The sequence below is a fragment of the Phyllosticta capitalensis genome, assembly GCF_038381095.1.
Source record: "Phyllosticta capitalensis strain CBS 128856 chromosome Unknown BKA78scaffold_2, whole genome shotgun sequence".
Classification (NCBI taxonomy): Eukaryota; Fungi; Ascomycota; class Dothideomycetes; order Botryosphaeriales; family Phyllostictaceae; genus Phyllosticta; species Phyllosticta capitalensis.
In genome coordinates this window covers 3,019,052-3,035,869 of record NW_027117440.1, presented here as the reverse complement: position 1 = coordinate 3,035,869, position 16,818 = coordinate 3,019,052, and the positions used below count along the sequence as shown (strand labels likewise).

The following is a 16,818-nucleotide window of genomic DNA, read 5'->3' as shown; positions in this document are numbered from 1 at the left end:
CGACGTTGGCCTCGCCTACCCCTGCCGCCTCACGCGCGTGTCTCGACCCCCGTGGACAACAGTGGAGCCCCCTCCCTTCCCCCTCTTTTTATTTTTCACTCGTTCCCCTGCGTCTGCCCGCTCGCACGTCCCCCTGGCTGATTGCCGTCCGTTATGTGAACCCGCGAAATGAGACGAACCGGAAAACTGCCGAAAACTGTCGCTGGCGGTGCGGTTGCTGCTTGCGAATGCTTGCAAGTCACGCGCGTTTGGCCCCCAACTGAGAGATCATCCTCGGGCTACCAAAACCCCATCTAGCCTCGGGCCAGAGGAGTCCGTAGTCGGCAAGCCGACTGACGCGCACCTCATCAGGGCAGCGAGCGGAGCGGGGCGGCGCGGCGCTGCTCCCCCGGGCCCGCTTGCCAGACTGACCCCCTTCCTATCCACCCCTGAAAATGTGCAGGCCGCGCAGCCAGCGGAGAATCAACAACATTTTTTTTTTTAAATGAACAACTGAGACAACGTACTTCTTCCCTTTCTCGGTCTCCGAAGACTCATCGGCGTTAGCGGGAGGTCGGGGCGGTGTTTACCGGCGCTGTTGGCCGCGGCCAAATTGTTGCACACGGCCAGCAGCAGCGGCCGCTGTCCCCGTCCCGAGGTGTTGGGTTTGTTGGTGCTCCGTCAAGCGTCCGCTGGCCGGGCCAGTGGCCTGGCCTCCGCCGCTGCTTTCGAATCACGACCCTGACACGACTGGGCCTGGTTTTGGTCCATGTGGGCATCCGTACCGTACGGGGTGCCTCCATCTCCCTCTCCCCGGCTTCATGTCACGCCTGTCTGTCGGACAAGCGCGCGGTAGCGCGGCAAGTGGAGCCTCTCCGTTTAGCTGTCCGCCGTCCGTGGGGGGTTGGGGCGGCGTGACCGCCGCGGGGAGAGCGAAGGGAAGATTTTGGAGAGCTGGACGTGCAGAGGGCTCCTAACCAGGAGCGGTAGATATGCTATTGTTAGAGCTCTAAGCCTGCCTCTGCTCTGCTGTAAGTGTGTGTGTGCGGCATGTGGCTGGCTACGGATGAGGAAGCGGGCCACAGGCCACCCCAAGAGAGAGAGAGAGAGAGGAGGGGCGGTGATAAGATGAGGTGATGAGGTGACGAAGAGCCCTAGGTGCGTTCATGCATACTATGCACCACCGTACGCCATGTACATGTATGCAAAATGCAGAGCCGAAACAGTGCGACGGTAAGACGGTACGACACGTGGGTCGTTGTACAGGAGGTTGGTGTCTGCGGTCTGGGGGCGTCGGAGCTCGCGTTTTACTGTACGGGTGTGAGGTGCATGCGTCCTTTCTGTATGTATGTACGAATGTGGTGGAGGTTGTTCTTCAGCGCGGGAGCAATGTGGTTGGAAAAGGAAGGACATGATGGACACAATTGAGCTCGAAGTAATCGAGCATAGCGGTGGAGAACAAATACTGGAGCTGCTGTGTATGCTCATGCCAGTGGTATACTTGATTTGATTTTATGAGGAGGAGGTGATGAGAGGGCAAGCCGACGGCTTACGGCAGCCAGTCTTTGCCTGAATTGCCGCGTGGGAGACGCGCACATGCATGCAGCGGCAGCAGCATCCGCTGCAGTCAGTCAATCAATCCTCTCAACCATGTCTTTCGAAAGTCGTAATTCAACACCCGCCACCTACCTTGCAGACCGGCCAAAAGAGGGTGTGCGAGGTAAGCAGACATCAGCATCAGCAGCAGCCGAGCAGCATCGACGTCGACAATCATCACGTCAACACATACCGAGCCATGAGCTAGAGCAAGGATGTCACCAGCGAACATGCTCAACGCATTAATTGCCTTAACCTTCGTACCCTCCGTGGCCCGGCTACAGAACAGGTAAGTACCCTGGTACGAAGAGCGGCGGGACGCGGGAGAGCGGGAGGCGAAAACACACACGCAAAGAAGGTGACCCCTTCCCCGTTGCGCGCTAACTTTGTTTGAGCAATACACGAGCAGTGGGGGTGCTTTGTGTCCATGGTCTCACGGAATTGCTGCGAAAGTGTCTGTGGCAATCATGTGGAGCAACCTAGGCCCGTCGATTCTCGATCAATTATCGTCCCGTCTGCTGTTTTTGCAGAACTGCGCCGCCGCTTTTCGAGAGCAAAGACTCTGCGGTGGGATGAGTAGCTAGGTAGAATGTGGAGCAACCTGCTCGTCTTGAGTCCATCTCTCCTTCCCAGCAAAGTGTTTCCACTGCCCGTGACATTTGGTAGTTGCGAAGAGTAAAATGGTAAGTAGCAAAACGTTCCACAGCCACAAAGAGCTTTCGGATATAGAGGTATTTCGCCGCCCGCTGGAACGCTTAAAAGGAGAAGGAGAATTTTAAACATGTTGGGAGAATAAAACAGACGTTTTCGTCGTAAGCTCGTTAGCAGATGGCTTCATGTGGTTTTTTCTTCGGTCCGCCAGTCGACAGAAAAACAATCAACAATGATGAATAGGTCCAGCGCCACGTTGATAAAAGCAAGCGAAGAGAAGGGCGTTCATCTTTTGGGTTCGTGTTCGAGTCCGGCGCGAGAAGTAGGCACCTGCATTTGAGCTTTGACAGGAGAGAATCAAGGCAATCTCCTGCTGCCCAAACCAGGGTCGCCAAAGGGGTCCTTGATGCCCGAAGCACTTGTGCGTCCGCTGCTGCTGCTTCCGTTGGAGGCGAAGAAGGCGGCGTCCTTGCCTTCGGGCACCCAGATGGGGAAACCTTCCGGAGGCTGAGATTCGCCCATGGGCTTGCCGCGCGTGTAGTCTGCAAGTCCACCGTTGATACCTGTGAGAGCCCATGCGAATACAGCCACATCGCGGATGGTGCGCATGAAATCTTGGGCAGATGGTCCACCAACCGTTGGCGCAACGGCGTTCTGCGGCGGCGCAGGAGCCATGATACCCAGACGAGCAGCATTGGCATACGGGTCGGGGAGAGGAGGCAGGAAGACGGGCTCGGGGGCCCATGGAGCGGCGAAGATACCGTTGTGCTGAGCAGGTTCTTGAGGCTGAGCAGAAGTAGGCATCATGGGGCGAGCCTTGCGCAGGCAGACGACGAGGCCATCAGACGTGCACGAGACGACGGCTTCAATCTCAATGTCTGGATTTCCGGCGCTCGAGGAAGCAGGAGTAGCACGCGACGACGCTGAGGAGCGAGGGCGGGGAATGCCCAGCAGAGCAGCATGTCTATCGGTCGGCGGCACGTTGCTGTCGTCAGACGACTGCTGAGCACCGCTCGAGGAGTGCGCTGCGCCAGAGGAAGAGCCTTGCGCTTCAGTTGAGGAGCCCTGCACGTCCGTATCGGTTCCTGAGGCACCCGAAATGTTCCTGGCTGGGGTGGACCTGTCGCTAGTGTCGTCCTCGTCTTCAGTGACGTCGGTCATTTCCTCGTCTTCGGTCTCGCCGGCCTCGGACTCGCTGGGCTCTCTGTGTGGGTCCTGGACGCGGGGATCACGGAACCAGAATCGCATGTAGGCAATCGAGTCGTTGCCCTTGGCTGTCTCCAGGACCCTGACGGCGTCCTCGAGGCAGTTTTCCTGAATGCAGTAGTAGAAGCTCTTGCCCTTCATCTCGTCGTTGGAGATGCCAATGACTTGCTCGATGCCACTGGTGGCGTACATGATGGTCAGGGTCCGCGTGAAGCGGTTTAAAAACAGGGCAGCTCGAGGCTCGTGGGTCTGGTCAGAGTGTCCCAAGTCAAATTTGGCCGACAAGTGTGACAACATGTGGTAACGCGGGTCTTTGACCGAGGACGAGAAAAGCTTGCGCACAATGGGAGCCTCGACGGCGCGCTCTGTACACTGTTAGAACGGAGATGTAGAATGGTGGAGGTTCGCGTACTCTGGCTCGTCATGCCTCTCCGGTAGATACTGGTGCAGCACACCATGACGTCGTAGCAAATGGAGAAGCAGCATTCGCAACCCACGTAGTTGCCGTCGCGGTTCTTGATGCGGCAGTAGGCGAGCACGGCGGCCTTGTCGAGCTTCACTCCGCGACGGTGAAAGTCGCGAGCAAAAGGAATTTCCTCTTCGTGGAAAAAGTCCCAAGTGGAATGGCCGACAACCTCGTCGGGGGTATGGCCGAGAATGTCGACAATGGAGTCGGAGGCGTAGAGGACGACGGCATCATTGGAGAGGTCTGTACAGAGAGTCAGATTGGAGCAGTGGGTGAGGGAGCAAGGTCGAGCGGACCGTGGATGGTAATGAAGGTGGTCTCCATGGTGTAGACTTAAGCCAACGCGTCTCCGAATCTAGAGGCACCGCCTAATAGCAGCCGATGGTGATTCGGAGCAATTGAGAGGTCGGAAGGAATTGGAGGTGCAGCTCGAGCTGGGCGAGGTGCACGAGGAGGTGATGAAGCGAGGGGCGAGGCGTGGAGCGTGAGAGGCACAGTGGGTAGGGCAGGCTTTTGAAAGAGAAGAAAGAGTGTGAGGGTGAGTACAGAACTAGAGCTAGCGGAGAAGAGAGACTGAGCACAAGTGAGGCGTCACGTGTAGTGATTCTAATGTTCCTGGCGCGGCAAGTGCCCGCGGGCGTGCTGACTGCTCAGGCGAAACCTATGCTCTCTTACGATTTACACGGCCCGCTGAGCCCGCGCCCCCGTCGACAGGGACTCGACCTCCGCCCCGACCACCCCCTCGCAAACCTCCCTCTCTTGGACTGCCCAATATCAATTTCATCGCCGATCTTTCGCGACAGTACTACACCGTCTTCCCTTATATTCCGATCTCTGCGCCCTTCCAACGATCACCCGCCTGCCCTCGCCATCGACGCCCATCGCTCACCTCTGCGAACCCACCCAAGACATCCGCAACACCTCTCTTCCCAAAATGGCTTCTCGCAGCGCTTCTGCACTCGGATGTCGGACACAATTCTTATGACTGAGTCCTTCAAGTTTCAACAAGCCCTCGCGCGTGACGTCAGCCGCGGTGCTCCCACTTCCCGTCTGGTTCAACACTCCCGCGCCGACTCGACCAGACGCAGCTCTGTGGATATCCAATTACTGTGCCCCACCGTGCTACATGCGACTGGGCACAATCCGCATCCTCCCGCCGTGCCGCCTCCGAGTCCACGGCCTTCTGCCCCGACCGCTGCCGGACCGCGGACCGCAACCTCGAAAAGAACAAGATAGCCCGGTCGCCGAAGTGGTATTGGCTGTCACTGACTTGGGCGCTACCCAGTTCCCCGGAGCGGGTGAGAGCTCCCGCGTCGCTGAGCAACCACCACCGCGGGTTTGGAAAAGTTGATGACTTCATCTCCGCCTGGACCCTGATGCTAATAGGCACCCCGCCCAGGCCCCGCCGTATTCCCAATGCGCTCTTATAACATACATTACGTCCTCTTTCGGCGAGGCAGGGTTCCTGACCATCTCCCGTGCGCCCATCCAGCCTCAGGCCGTTGGATGTGCAAGAGGTTTACCAGCTGAGTCCTCTCGCCGCCATTGCTGAGTGAGTGCTCTGGATCTGCAGCCCTGCAGCGGCAAACTCAACTCCGCACTGCCCTCAACTCTATCCCCACCTCGGTTGGATCTAAACCTTTTCCTCAGCGGCCAGGCCGCTCTGCACTGTGCAATTTGCGAAGATTTGCCCAAGGCTTAGCAGCCTCGACAAATTTACCAAGCTTCGCTCGAGACCGTCTTTTCGGAATTGTCAGGCCACTTTGGTTGAGGCTGACGTCGGTTGGGCCCGTTGCTGTGCACTTGCTTGCGCGGGATTTTGTTGGGTGCTTATTCCCGCGCCAGTTTGGTCATTTTCCCCTAGTCAGACCGTTGGTGGTATTGCCGCATCAAGGTTGGTCAAGCTTCGAGATTGCATCTGGAATGTTCGCACCGACTTTCCCCGAGAAGTCCGGTTTGTGACCCCTGACACTGGTCTGGTGCGCTTTTCAGTCTGCTGCGGCATGCCGAAAGACTTAAATCTAGCTTCCGTGCGCCTCTTCGTGGCGCCCTCTTGCTCTCGAGAACAAGAGTTTCTATAGGGAGGCGTTTTGCGCAGCATCCAGACTGACATGTACAGCCACCAGCCGTTTCTTGAGCCACAAGACGAAATCTACAGCAGGGATTGATGCTTGCTCTGAGCTACCCCTGAACTGACTTGACAAAGTAGGTGCTCGCGATTCAATACCTGCAAAATGCGAGGCAGATAGACACAATTGAGCAAAATTCTACGTTTCTACTTTATCGTGTCCTCAGAAGCTGGAGCGACATTGGACATTGTTCTCATCCTTTTAACAGTATGTGATGAAAGAAAATAAATCTGGGCGTGGTCCCTGGTCGTCGCTCACTCACACACAAGCGCTTCAATGCTTCTTGCAACTATCTATCAAATAAAAAAGTCCTCTGCAATTCCAAGATATTCGAAGCTTAATCAAATAATAGAAGCATAAACACTTCCCCGTCTCCACGCATTCATGCTTAGTACCAGGAGTTCTTGAGGTTTGCAACTTCGTCGGCCACTGTATCGGGGTCATTCTCTTCTGGCAAGTGTGGTCTAATAGTATATCTTTCTTTCCTCTTTTCAATCAGTCACCAATCTCGGGATCGCATACTCTCTACCGGCTGCGAGACAAGCTGAACTGCGCTCCATCCACTAGAACCACAGAGGATGGGCCAATCAAGAAAAGATTGCGACGCTCACTTTGTGGCCTCGTCCATTTCAGTCACATACCCGTGTCTCATCTGTCAATATTATTCCTCCTCCATCTCGCCATCTCTTCCCCCCTTGAATTTTCTCTAGGCCTGGGAAAACCGAGTGTCGAAACCCCTTCTTCGCGCGTCAATGCCACCCGTCAAGATACAGACATCTGCAGTCTTCGTGTTCGGGTCTAGCTGCTCTTCTTTCCAGTAGTTTGTGGGCGGCGCTCTCATGATTCCTGCTTCTTCATGTCAATTGAGCTAGAATACTGCCCCTTTACATTGTATCGAAGTTGATGAAAGATTGCGCTTGGTGCTTTCGCAATGGGCATCGCTTGCTGGTTCCCTCCTGTCTTGGTTGCTCACTATAAGTTTGTTGGTGTGGTTGAACTACGGAATGTCCATCGATGCACTTTTCTCCTTCTCCACAACCAAAGACCCTCGGCCGGTGACTTTCGTAGTGATTTGTCCGTTGAGCTCGCGTCCTCCTCAGCTCTTCACCTGCTCTGCCACTGCTACGATCCGCTCTCGCTTTAGTGCTGGCTTGCTGTAACTTTTACTGCAGTTGGGATTACCTCCCTGCAAACTGCCGACTTTCGCCGCACACACGGCGCGTTCGTCGCCCCGATTTAGACATGAGCCTCCCGCCCCCCTCTGAAATGCCGCCGCGCCTTCATGCGCCGTAGTCGAGTCATGCTGAGTGGATACTCACTTCTTGTTTCGCTGGAGGTGCGTCTGTGGTCTGCGAGAATGAAGCCGTGCGGCCGCATTGGAAGAGGAAGAGAGGAGAAGCTGGAGCCAAAAAAAAAAAAAAAATGGGCGCTGGGAATGCAGGTGCTGCATGTGAGAGATGGAGGAGCAGAAGCAATGATCAGGATGAGGGTGCGGGTGAGGTGGATTTTACGTCAAGCCCAATGATGAGACGTCCAGGTGGACCTACATGTCTGTCTGGATTTTGGAGAGAGGACAGATTTTGCGTGGCCATGTCGAGGTGGTGATTCTGAATAGACAGCTGAGCTGACTCATTCATGCCCATGACGCCAAAAGCCCGCAAACCAGAATAGAGAAAAGGTAATGGCCGCTAGCCAACACGGTGGACGCCGCGCACCGCAGCACCTGCTGCAAAAAGACTTCGCTTACCACACCATGCTCAACACCAAAAAGAGCAAAAAAACAAGTTGGACCTTGACGGACTCGAACCGGGATCTAGTCCACGCAATGGTCAAATCAAGCACCTTGTCACTTCAGTGTTGCAGAGCAGAGCATTTTCCACGCGGGCCAAGCGGCCCAACTTGTTGAGAGTAGGTTGGTAAAAGCAAAATATAAAGAGATGTTTTGGGAGGCGCTTTGGTGTGCAGAGCGGCGGCAGTGCTGTCCGGAAAGCGCAATGATTGTGTTGAAGTAGAGCGTGGGCACTCTTTCACGTCACTGCCTCCGACGCAGTCAACTATAACATTATTTGTCGTCGTCGCAGTGGCAGATAGGCGCGTCTTTTGGCGCGCGTCTTTCGATTTCATAAATCAACGAAAACCTTCTTGGACGTCTTGACTGAGCGTCTTTCACTTTCAAGCCAGCAGAGCGGATAGTCCAGCTGTCATTCGAATCCTAGGCAGCGTTACGCTCGCCTGTCAATAAAAATCTCATTCCCTGATGTTTGAGTGCCCACAGTGAGCAAGCACCACAAAAGCCCAACGAGGCAGGAGCCATGCAACGCCACTTCCAATCCTTTCTCTCGGCGTATTGCGCTCAAAATCGGCATGACATTGCCATAAGAGCACCCAAAACGTTGCGATTTTGTCCTCTGCTACAACTGAGACGAAAAGGTAAGTACGGTTGATGCTTCCACGCCCAGATCATAGCACTCACTACTCAGCACTTAGCACTCGGCACTCAGCGCCGCCACCGCCGCCTACCCTCTTCAAAGCTACAAACTCTCGTCAAATCTCTTTCGTTGTCTCAACATTTGATTCCCATCTCGCATGTATGAGAAATCTGGGTAAGAAATTTCCCTTGTGGATTTGTCAACTTCAAAAACAGCCTTCTTATTTCCTTGTAGGGTAGAATAGAGCATCTACGATCTATCAATCGATCCAGATCGAACGAATCGCGCCCACGTCCATCCTGTCCCTTCCCTTTTCAAAAGTTTCCCAGTATCGTTCAGTAGCATCCTCTCTCAGGACCTCTCCAACATATTCGTAGGTGTTATCCCTTCGCGTCTCCCTTTGTCTCAGCACAACTGGCAGTGTGCAGTTTTCTAAACGAAAGATCCAATCACCACAGTGGGTGTTCTGATGAACAACACGCGGACACCCGTGGACATTCCAAGCGATTTTCATCGAAAAGCGCTTGAGCTCAGAGAGGGTCAAGCTGGAGCCCACATGATACTTTCTCAAATCTTCTTCATCCGCAGGATCAGCGCAGCATCCCGCAATAGTCTCTAGCTTGACTGAAGGCACCTGCACGCTCAAAACGGACCCAAAGTATCGGAATTCAAGATCCAAATTCTCGCGTTCAGCCTTGATGGCCGAAACAACCCATGGCGGAAGATCGATACACAAACGCCCCCAATCGGGCAGCCAGGAGGGCATCAATTGATTCGAGTAAGGTAGTCTTGAGCGGTCTGTAGTACGCGCTGCGAGGAGAATCACCGCTGTATGAGCCTGTTTTGCAATAAAATAGCGAGTGACTGAGAGGAAGATAGTTGCATCCAGACCAGTATAGTATGGTGCGGGAACAACCTTACTCCCATCGCGCGTCAAGTCCAATAGCGCGAAGATCTTATCGCGCGGTACGGTTGCCCGTGAGCGGCGGCTGTCAAGGAGTGCGTATACTAGGCGTATACATGGCTCAGCGAGGCGACCCCTATGCTCGTTGAGGCGGAACGCCTCAAGCGCGTCCATTAAAAGCTGCGACTCTGCCGATACACACGGGTCTCCTCGCATATTATTTAAGGCCACTATGAGGCCGGACCATAGCGCTGTTCTGTTGCCGCACATCAGGATCGGCCGATTTTGCTTCGCCACCTCTTGTATGATCCAGACGCGCTCAAAGTACGGCCTTCTCACTAGAGCCGCGATGGCTTCCTTGTCCTCTCTGGAAAGCACGACTTCCTCCCCTCTTTCATACCAGACGCGCTTGCATACCTCCATGGCGTGGTCCGAGCTGTGGGAGGCAGATCCAAGCCACACGAAGACAGTGTAGGCAGTGGTGTAGATCTTGCCCATCTGGCGGACCTGGAGGCTCCGCTCTTCGGCATCCTTCTGGTTGATGCAAATCTGATCGGCCCAAATCAGATAATCTTTCGCCTTGTGGTCCGATGCGTACCAGAGGGCGTTGTACAGTGAGATCGTGATAGATAGGCGGATCCCGTTGATGAGGATGGTGGATACTTTTTTTTTCGATCCCCTTTTTCGTGCCACGCATAGGATATTGCGACATATGGAGGTGGGTACATAAGAGAGCCCGACTCCAGGTTGAAACTGAGGCCTTGTTCGCTGCGCTCAAGGGAGCTTCAGAAATCTCGTCTCATACCGAGCAAAATTTAAAGGTTGATATTGGAGGGCAACCAGTCCCTTCTTCATGGTTGGCCGTCGAGTGGTGTCTGGTGGAAAAAGGTTTTGAAAGAACAGCGACGCATGTCTGTCTGCTCAAATATATATATACGCATAGCCTCAGGCGAGGCGAATTTGCTGGCAGCTGACTGCGGCCCCAGCCTTACAAAGAATCCATCAGGGTTAGTAAAGATAACCGTCATCTAGACTCCGCCCATCAATGGGGTCCAAAACAAACCAATCACCAGAACCTGTCTCTTCGCCCATCGAGCCCATCAAGAGTGTTTCACACCATCAGAAGGACGCCTAGGCCTTTGACCCTCTGATTCAAATTCTTTGCCCCTATCCATTCTCTAAAGATCGTGTTTCAATTCAGCATCCCCTAGAGCAACTTGGACACAGACTCGCACTCACATCGGAATAGGCTCTACATGTTGGTAAATGGCAGCAGCATTTCTATTCGACTCGTCTTGTCTCCAAATACGAGTCAACGGAGGATGGCGAAGGCCGTGGATCAGCATTCTCCACGCCGACACCACCACCACCACCTTTCCGGCGCAAAGAGGCGAGCGAGGCCAACGACCTGAGGTCAGTAGAAGACTGTAAGCCGCTTGCTCCGACACAGTCGCGGGCGCATGGGAGAGCAAGGTTACTTGCTTGCCTGACCACCTACTCGTCCTCACACATAAAGCTACAAGTCATACTTCAGTGGAGCGGTGGTGTTTCTGGAGAGCTGAGCTGTGCGCAAGGGGGTGCGCAAGGGGATAACACACCAGATAAACCCAGAAGGTTAAGAACGACGATTCAGAGAAAAAAGAAACGTGACGAGAGGGGGCTGCGTGGTGGACAGGCAAGGTGAACGTTTTGGCGCTGGCGTCGAGGAACCCAGCGACGCGCTGGCTGGCTAGTAGTGGTTGTGATGAGTAGGCGGAAAGCGGGAGGGAAGGAACAATAGGCGTGGGTGCTCGTTGTAGCGGAGCGACGTTACGAGACTGCCTACCTAGATGAGCAGCATCACCAGCTGACGACGAAAAAGAGGGGGTGTGCGAGTATAGAGCCATGAGCCAACAGGCCAAACACCTCAATCAATTCCGTAATGCTTTATATATGCTTTGGGGTTTGGGATCGCGCAAGTGGAGTGAGACCCATGTACGTACGTGCGATGAATGCGGGTATACGCATCAAGAGAGACGATGGCGTCCATCCAGACGGGAGGACGAGTCATCGTAGGTTGCTAGGGTAGTAGGTCCGCTAGGTAGTTCAAGTAGGTAGGCAAGCGAGAAGAAAAGGGAAAAAGATCATAACCCAACACCGTAGACCAGAGACACCGTACCGTCCGTCCGTCTCTTCCATCTGCCGCTTCCGAGGTTCGTGGGGAAGGAAATAAACGACGCCGTTGTCCTTGCAATCCTGCGCCTAGACCGAGTCCGAAGAGTATGAAAGAGAAGAGGAAAAGGCCCCTGCTTTCGCCAACACGCACTCCGAGTCACCGCTTACTTCAATCCAAACCCCTCACTCTCCACGACCGCGCGCCAGAGCATACGCTCCAGCTTCTCCCGCGTCCGATAGCGATACAACAACAGCGCGTTGAAGCACGTGCGGGCCACCGGAAACCTGTCACAGTCCTCGCCGGCGTAGACAATCTTGATGACCAAGTTTGTGGCGCCGACGGCCGGGATGCGGTCCGAGCCAGTGATGAATGACAGAATGCGGCGTTGCGAGACAGGCGGTTGCGAGGAGAAAAAGTCCCAGAACCAGGTGATGGGCGGGCTGGACTGTGGCGGGAGGATTGGGGCGGGTTTCCGCTGGGGAGGAGGCGATGAGAGCGGATTTTGGGGCGATGGCGTGTGGGAATGCCCGTTTATAGGAGCGCCGTTGGACGGAGAGGAGCTGTGTTGGATTTTTGGTTCCTTCCACCCGTCGTAACTGGCAACGAGACGCAGACTGGCTACGTCGAGGGGTTCGTCGGAGCCGCGGACCAGGAGCTCGATTTCTTCCGAACGGAAAAGCGACAGGGCGTTGCCGCCACAAACTGTGAAGAAGCCGCGACGGAAGGGGTCGAATTGGCGTGCTACTGCCGTGTCCAGAAGATATCGCACGTACAAGTCGACAAACTCTTGCCGATTGGCATTTGTCACTGGAATGTTGGCGCCATTGGGACACAGAGGCTCCTGTCTCACTGCGCCACAATACTCGACCTCGGCGACAAAATCGCGGCAAAAAGTTTCTTCGACATCGCCATCAAACTCGAGAAGCTGCCGTAAGCCTTTGGCCAGGCTAGGTCGGAACTCGGCAAGGTCTTCCAGGGTGTAGTGGATCGTGTTGCGAGAGGAAGGGACGACGCCATTTTTGGTTGGCGCTGACGAGAGGAGCTTCTTGAAGGCAAACGGTGGCAGGGCAACATCGAGAATGGTGCTGTTGTACAATGCGAGTCCAAGAACGGCGCCGACGAGGAAGAATTGGTCCGACTTTTCAAACGAGTAGGGGTTGAAGTAGCAAAAGTGCGACTCTTCGTCGTAGACAAACATGGCTGCAAAGGGTCAGCAAGAAGTAGACAAAGATCTTGTAACCTTACCATGCATCGGGTCAAACAGCTCCCGAACCAAAAGCAGGAACCATTCTTTTCTCAGCCCGCCAGCGTCGACACCCTCCTCGCCCAAAAACTGCACTCGCAACCCCTTTTTGATATCTTCTGATCCGGCCCCGACCACCTCGCTGATGCGGCGAAGGCTGTCATCCACCAAACACTCCCGCCTGACCTTCAAGTTGAAGAATTGTTCCAGGTTTTTGTTGCTTAGTATGCTGTCGAAAAATGCTTCCCGAGCCTTGTTCTCCATTTGCCTGCGGGCGTCGTGTTCCATGATGCGAATCTTTGCGCCAATTGATAAGAAGAAAGGATACTGGCAAAACGAAAACTTTGCTCTGCGCGATTCCCATGCCTCAAAATCGGCAACCAGGTCGTGGTAGTCTAACAGGGTATTGTAAAAGTCGGACGTGGGCAGCAGCTGGCCATGAGCCCGCGCGCGCTCCTTCGCAGCAAGGCCGGCACTGTGCACCGTCGACGCGTGCGCCGTATGCAAAAATGGCTCGGATTTTCGATTGTGATAGGTATTGTTCGCGGCAAACAAAAGAGCCATCACCTTGGCTGCCGCTTTGAGTTGCCAGTCGTCACTGTAGGGGGTATCCTTGCTGTCGTCCTTTGGTTTCGAGCTCGAGCCCGACAGCCCTAGCGCGGCGTGCAGTTGCGCTGATGTTGCACCGTGCGAATCAAACTCCGGGATCAGGCCTGCAGTCGGGTTTCCACTGTTGCTTCGTTTCCGGCCTTGTTGTCTGGTGAGACGGTAGGTCACAAAGCGTCCCACTAGATCGACCGTCCGTCTAAAATGATCTTCGGAAAATCTGGAGAACCACGTCGTGACGTAACGGTGGCAGTCATTGTCCATATTCGCCAAAAGGCCAAAGATGCGCTTGGTGATGCCGGCATGTTGACCCTGATCGCGGCCGCCAGTAGAGGACGTTGGTTCAGCGGGAGGCTTGCCCGGGGATGGTGGAACATGGGCAAATTGGTTTGGGTTAGAGCCTTGCCGGGGACGGTTCTCGGGAGGTGGCCTGAGAGAAGCTCTCCTTTGCTTGGCACCACCAACACTGTTTCCATGCAGGAGCGGATTTTCTAGAATGATAAACAGGAAGCGGACGTCTTCTGAACTTCTCAGCGGCCGGTGCGGTCTTTTCAGTATAAGCTCAGAAATCTTGAGCAGCGTGCGCTGAACGAGCATTCTGGCGTCCCGGATTTCCTCATCGGCTTCCTGGTACAGACTCTCGGGGAAGTCCAGATCGGGAACATCTTCGAGCTTCTGCTTCCATGAAACTCCAGCGTTCAAAACAATGTCGTACCAATGACGGAGCTCGTCCCAGTTGATGAGGGGAGATCGATGAGAGACCAGCTCTTTTGCGTCTCCAACGGACTTGCCACCGACTGGGAGGTTTTGCCTGGGAGGTTCATGCTCAGCATGGCCGGCCCACCAGGATCCATTTTCACCAATGTCACCAAGCATCAGCAGTTTGGGGTCATACTCTGTCAAAACGTCGGCACCTGGCGGTAGCCGTGAAACGGGCCTCGAATCCACGGCAAGCTGAGGAACGGCTCCTTCGCTGCGCGTTCTCGGCTGTGGGCGCTGTCTCCCAATCAAAAAGGCAGAATTCAACGTCTCAAAGGTGCCAAAGCTGTCTATCAAGTAGTCCTGAAGTGGCCTGAATATCGACTTGATGACATCTTGACGACGCTTCTCGGCAGCTTCGGCGGGGGTAAGAGGTGGCGCGCGGTCAGGAGGTCGATGGGGCATGCTCGCAGGATGTTCTCTAGGAGACGCTGGACCTCTTCGGACGGGCGAATGGTGAAGCCTAATTTGACCCGGCGGCGGTGGCATTCGTTTCGGCGGCGGGGGACCTCCAGACGTCCTTGGTCTTTGGATAGGTTTGGGTACGAGAGTCGGTTGTGGCGGCAGGTAGTCTCGTGTCCCTGGTGGTGGTGGACCACCGTTAACAGCGGGCCGCTGGGGAGGACCACCGTTGCGGTCGTTTGAATTTGTAGGCGGCGACACCGAAATCATTGGTTTCGAGCCGCTTTGAGCCCGACTCCTGATTGGTACGGGCGGAGGACGCATGTCTCCGGGCCGGCCACGCTCAGCGCTACTTGAGCTCTCCTGGCTACTTCTTGCTTGTGTTTCCAGCTTGGCGTGCAAGTATGAAACGATGCAGCGGTCGATCATGTGTCTTGTCCTAGGAACAGAAATGGGAGCTGGGTCGTGGGGTTGTCCGGTCGAGGTTTCTTTGCGCACCGGGACCAAGTCGTTGATCATCAGACAAGCTGAACAGCGAAATGTGCGCAAGCCGGCAGGGAACTTGACCTTGGAGTCGCAAGTCATGCAGGTTCGGATATCCTCCTGGACCTTGGGGCCGGCCCCTTTCCAGGTGGGCGAGTCGCCGTAGCCGCTGTATGCCAGGTACTTGTCTTCGTCGGTCGAGCTGCAGTCGGGGTTGAGGCTCGGGCCATTTCGTCTCTTGGAGCTGAAGAGGGAAGGAAACGGGTGACTGGCGGATCGGCTGTGCTGCTTGCTGCCCCACGAAGGCATCGGGAGGGCATGGAGGAGGTGGTGCGGAGTGGGTTGGGGAGAAGAATAGACGCTGTGGGTGGGAAAGTCAGCTCAGTGGAATGGAAGGGAGCGGACAGGCCAGGGCCGCGTGAGGTTCTAGTCCATGTGCGCGTGCCATACCTGCTCCAAGCGTTGGCGTATTGGGCGGCTGCTTCTTGCTGACGGGGCTTGTGGGGGATGCTCCTTCTTGCGGGGGAGGCTCGCTGGCGTAACGGGGTGGAATTCGGAGTGGAATGGGATGGGCGCGAAAGGTCAAAAGGGGATGGAATGGCGAACAAAGCAGGGTCGTAGGGAGAAGTGGGCGGACGGGATGGGACGTTTCAAAGAGTTGAGGTTGGCGTCAGGAGCAGGGTAGTAGTGGGCAAAAGTGACGCTGCAGGTACCGTGACGTGAGGGTCCGGGGGAGAGATTGCGTTCTAGCGCTCCCGGGCTGGTGCCGCCTCAGCTCTCGGTATTGGTGTTGGTGGTCACCTCACAGGTCCAGGGGAAGAAGATGAGGTGGTGATGGTTGTTAAAGGTGTAAAGATGGGGAGCACAAGCGCAAGTACAAAAGCAGTTGAGCGACAGAACCCAACAGGTCGGGTCTTGGATGTTTCTCGGGCTTTGGCTGCTAGGACGGACTGCCGCTCTTACACTGGCCTGGCTTGGGCTGAGAGAGGTGTCGTTCCCGGTGCTTGGAGTTGGTCTTAGGTAATAATCCATGGTTTCTTTTGGTTTCAATTGCCGGATTTATCGTAGAAGTGCCTATAGTCGGGTAGCCCAATAGTCAATTCGTCCACCGCCACAGGGCAGCTTCAACCTCCATCGCAGATCCGGGACAAAGCGAGCCACTGTGGCTGACTGCACGCTTCCGCTTTGGGCCAAAGTCGCGCCCATCTCCCGCCCGCTTCCTCGCCTCCTGACGGCCACCATTTACATTGTACCTTGCACGGAGAGTCCTCATCAACTCGACTCCCTTTTGCTCGACTACTATCATCATCTTTCTGTTGTCCCCCTCTTCCCCCGCCTGTCAACCGCAATTTAGCACGTCAGCCCACGTCAAACATTCCGACCCACTTTGGCCATCCACATTTTGCAGCCTTCATCGCCTATCATTGCGTCACATCGTCTCTTGACCCAGGTCTTTTCTGCACAGCCTGCATCTCATCTCCTCAACCCTCGCCATGTCCGACGCCGCTGTCATTCGCCGTATTCCGAGCCTGGGCAAGCCGCATCGAGCAGCCTCGTCCAAGCATTGAAGCCTCCTCTCCGGAACCTCTCACACCTCAGCATCGTAAATGCATTCATGGCGCCACGCCAATTGTCTTTCGGCCTTTGTCTCTGCACCTTGCCACACCTTGTTGCGGTCTGGACTGTCCATCTCCACACAATCATGACCCTCTGCGCCTTGCAAAACAAGGCACCGGGTAGCAAGGCGGCCAAGGGCCTGTCACGCTGACTCTCGTGTCCTGCGTCACTGCACATTGCTGAATAAGACTAA

The 16,818-nt window shown here is 55.2% G+C and overlaps 3 protein-coding genes across 3 annotated transcripts; all 3 read right to left on the bottom strand.

Annotated features, from left to right (window-relative positions):
- Nucleotides 1-2,583: 2,583 nt before the first annotated feature.
- On the bottom strand, nucleotides 2,584-4,222 carry BKA78DRAFT_247115 (uncharacterized protein; the record flags this gene model as incomplete). Its single annotated transcript, XM_066884279.1, has 3 exons — nucleotides 2,584-3,797; nucleotides 3,845-4,141; nucleotides 4,195-4,222. 3 exons carry the CDS (start codon nucleotides 4,220-4,222, stop codon nucleotides 2,584-2,586), a joined length of 1,539 nt encoding a protein of 512 aa, XP_066748337.1.
- A 4,432-nt stretch (nucleotides 4,223-8,654) lies between these two features.
- Nucleotides 8,655-10,239, bottom strand: BKA78DRAFT_307172 (uncharacterized protein). Its single transcript, XM_066887833.1, has one exon. It carries the CDS (start codon nucleotides 9,856-9,858, stop codon nucleotides 8,716-8,718), a length of 1,143 nt encoding a protein of 380 aa, XP_066748336.1. The 5' UTR covers nucleotides 9,859-10,239; the 3' UTR covers nucleotides 8,655-8,715.
- A 1,439-nt stretch (nucleotides 10,240-11,678) lies between these two features.
- BKA78DRAFT_245823 (uncharacterized protein) lies at nucleotides 11,679-15,317 on the bottom strand (the record flags this gene model as incomplete). Its single annotated transcript, XM_066884157.1, has 4 exons — nucleotides 11,679-11,955; nucleotides 12,067-12,715; nucleotides 12,761-14,695; nucleotides 14,867-15,317. 4 exons carry the CDS (start codon nucleotides 15,315-15,317, stop codon nucleotides 11,679-11,681), a joined length of 3,312 nt encoding a protein of 1,103 aa, XP_066748335.1.
- Nucleotides 15,318-16,818: the final 1,501 nt, after the last annotated feature.

Excerpts from the sequence above, each read along its gene's own strand:
- BKA78DRAFT_307172 (XM_066887833.1), bottom strand. The coding sequence starts at position 9,858 with ATGGGCAAGATCTACACCACTGCCTACACTGTCTTCGTGTGGCTTGGA.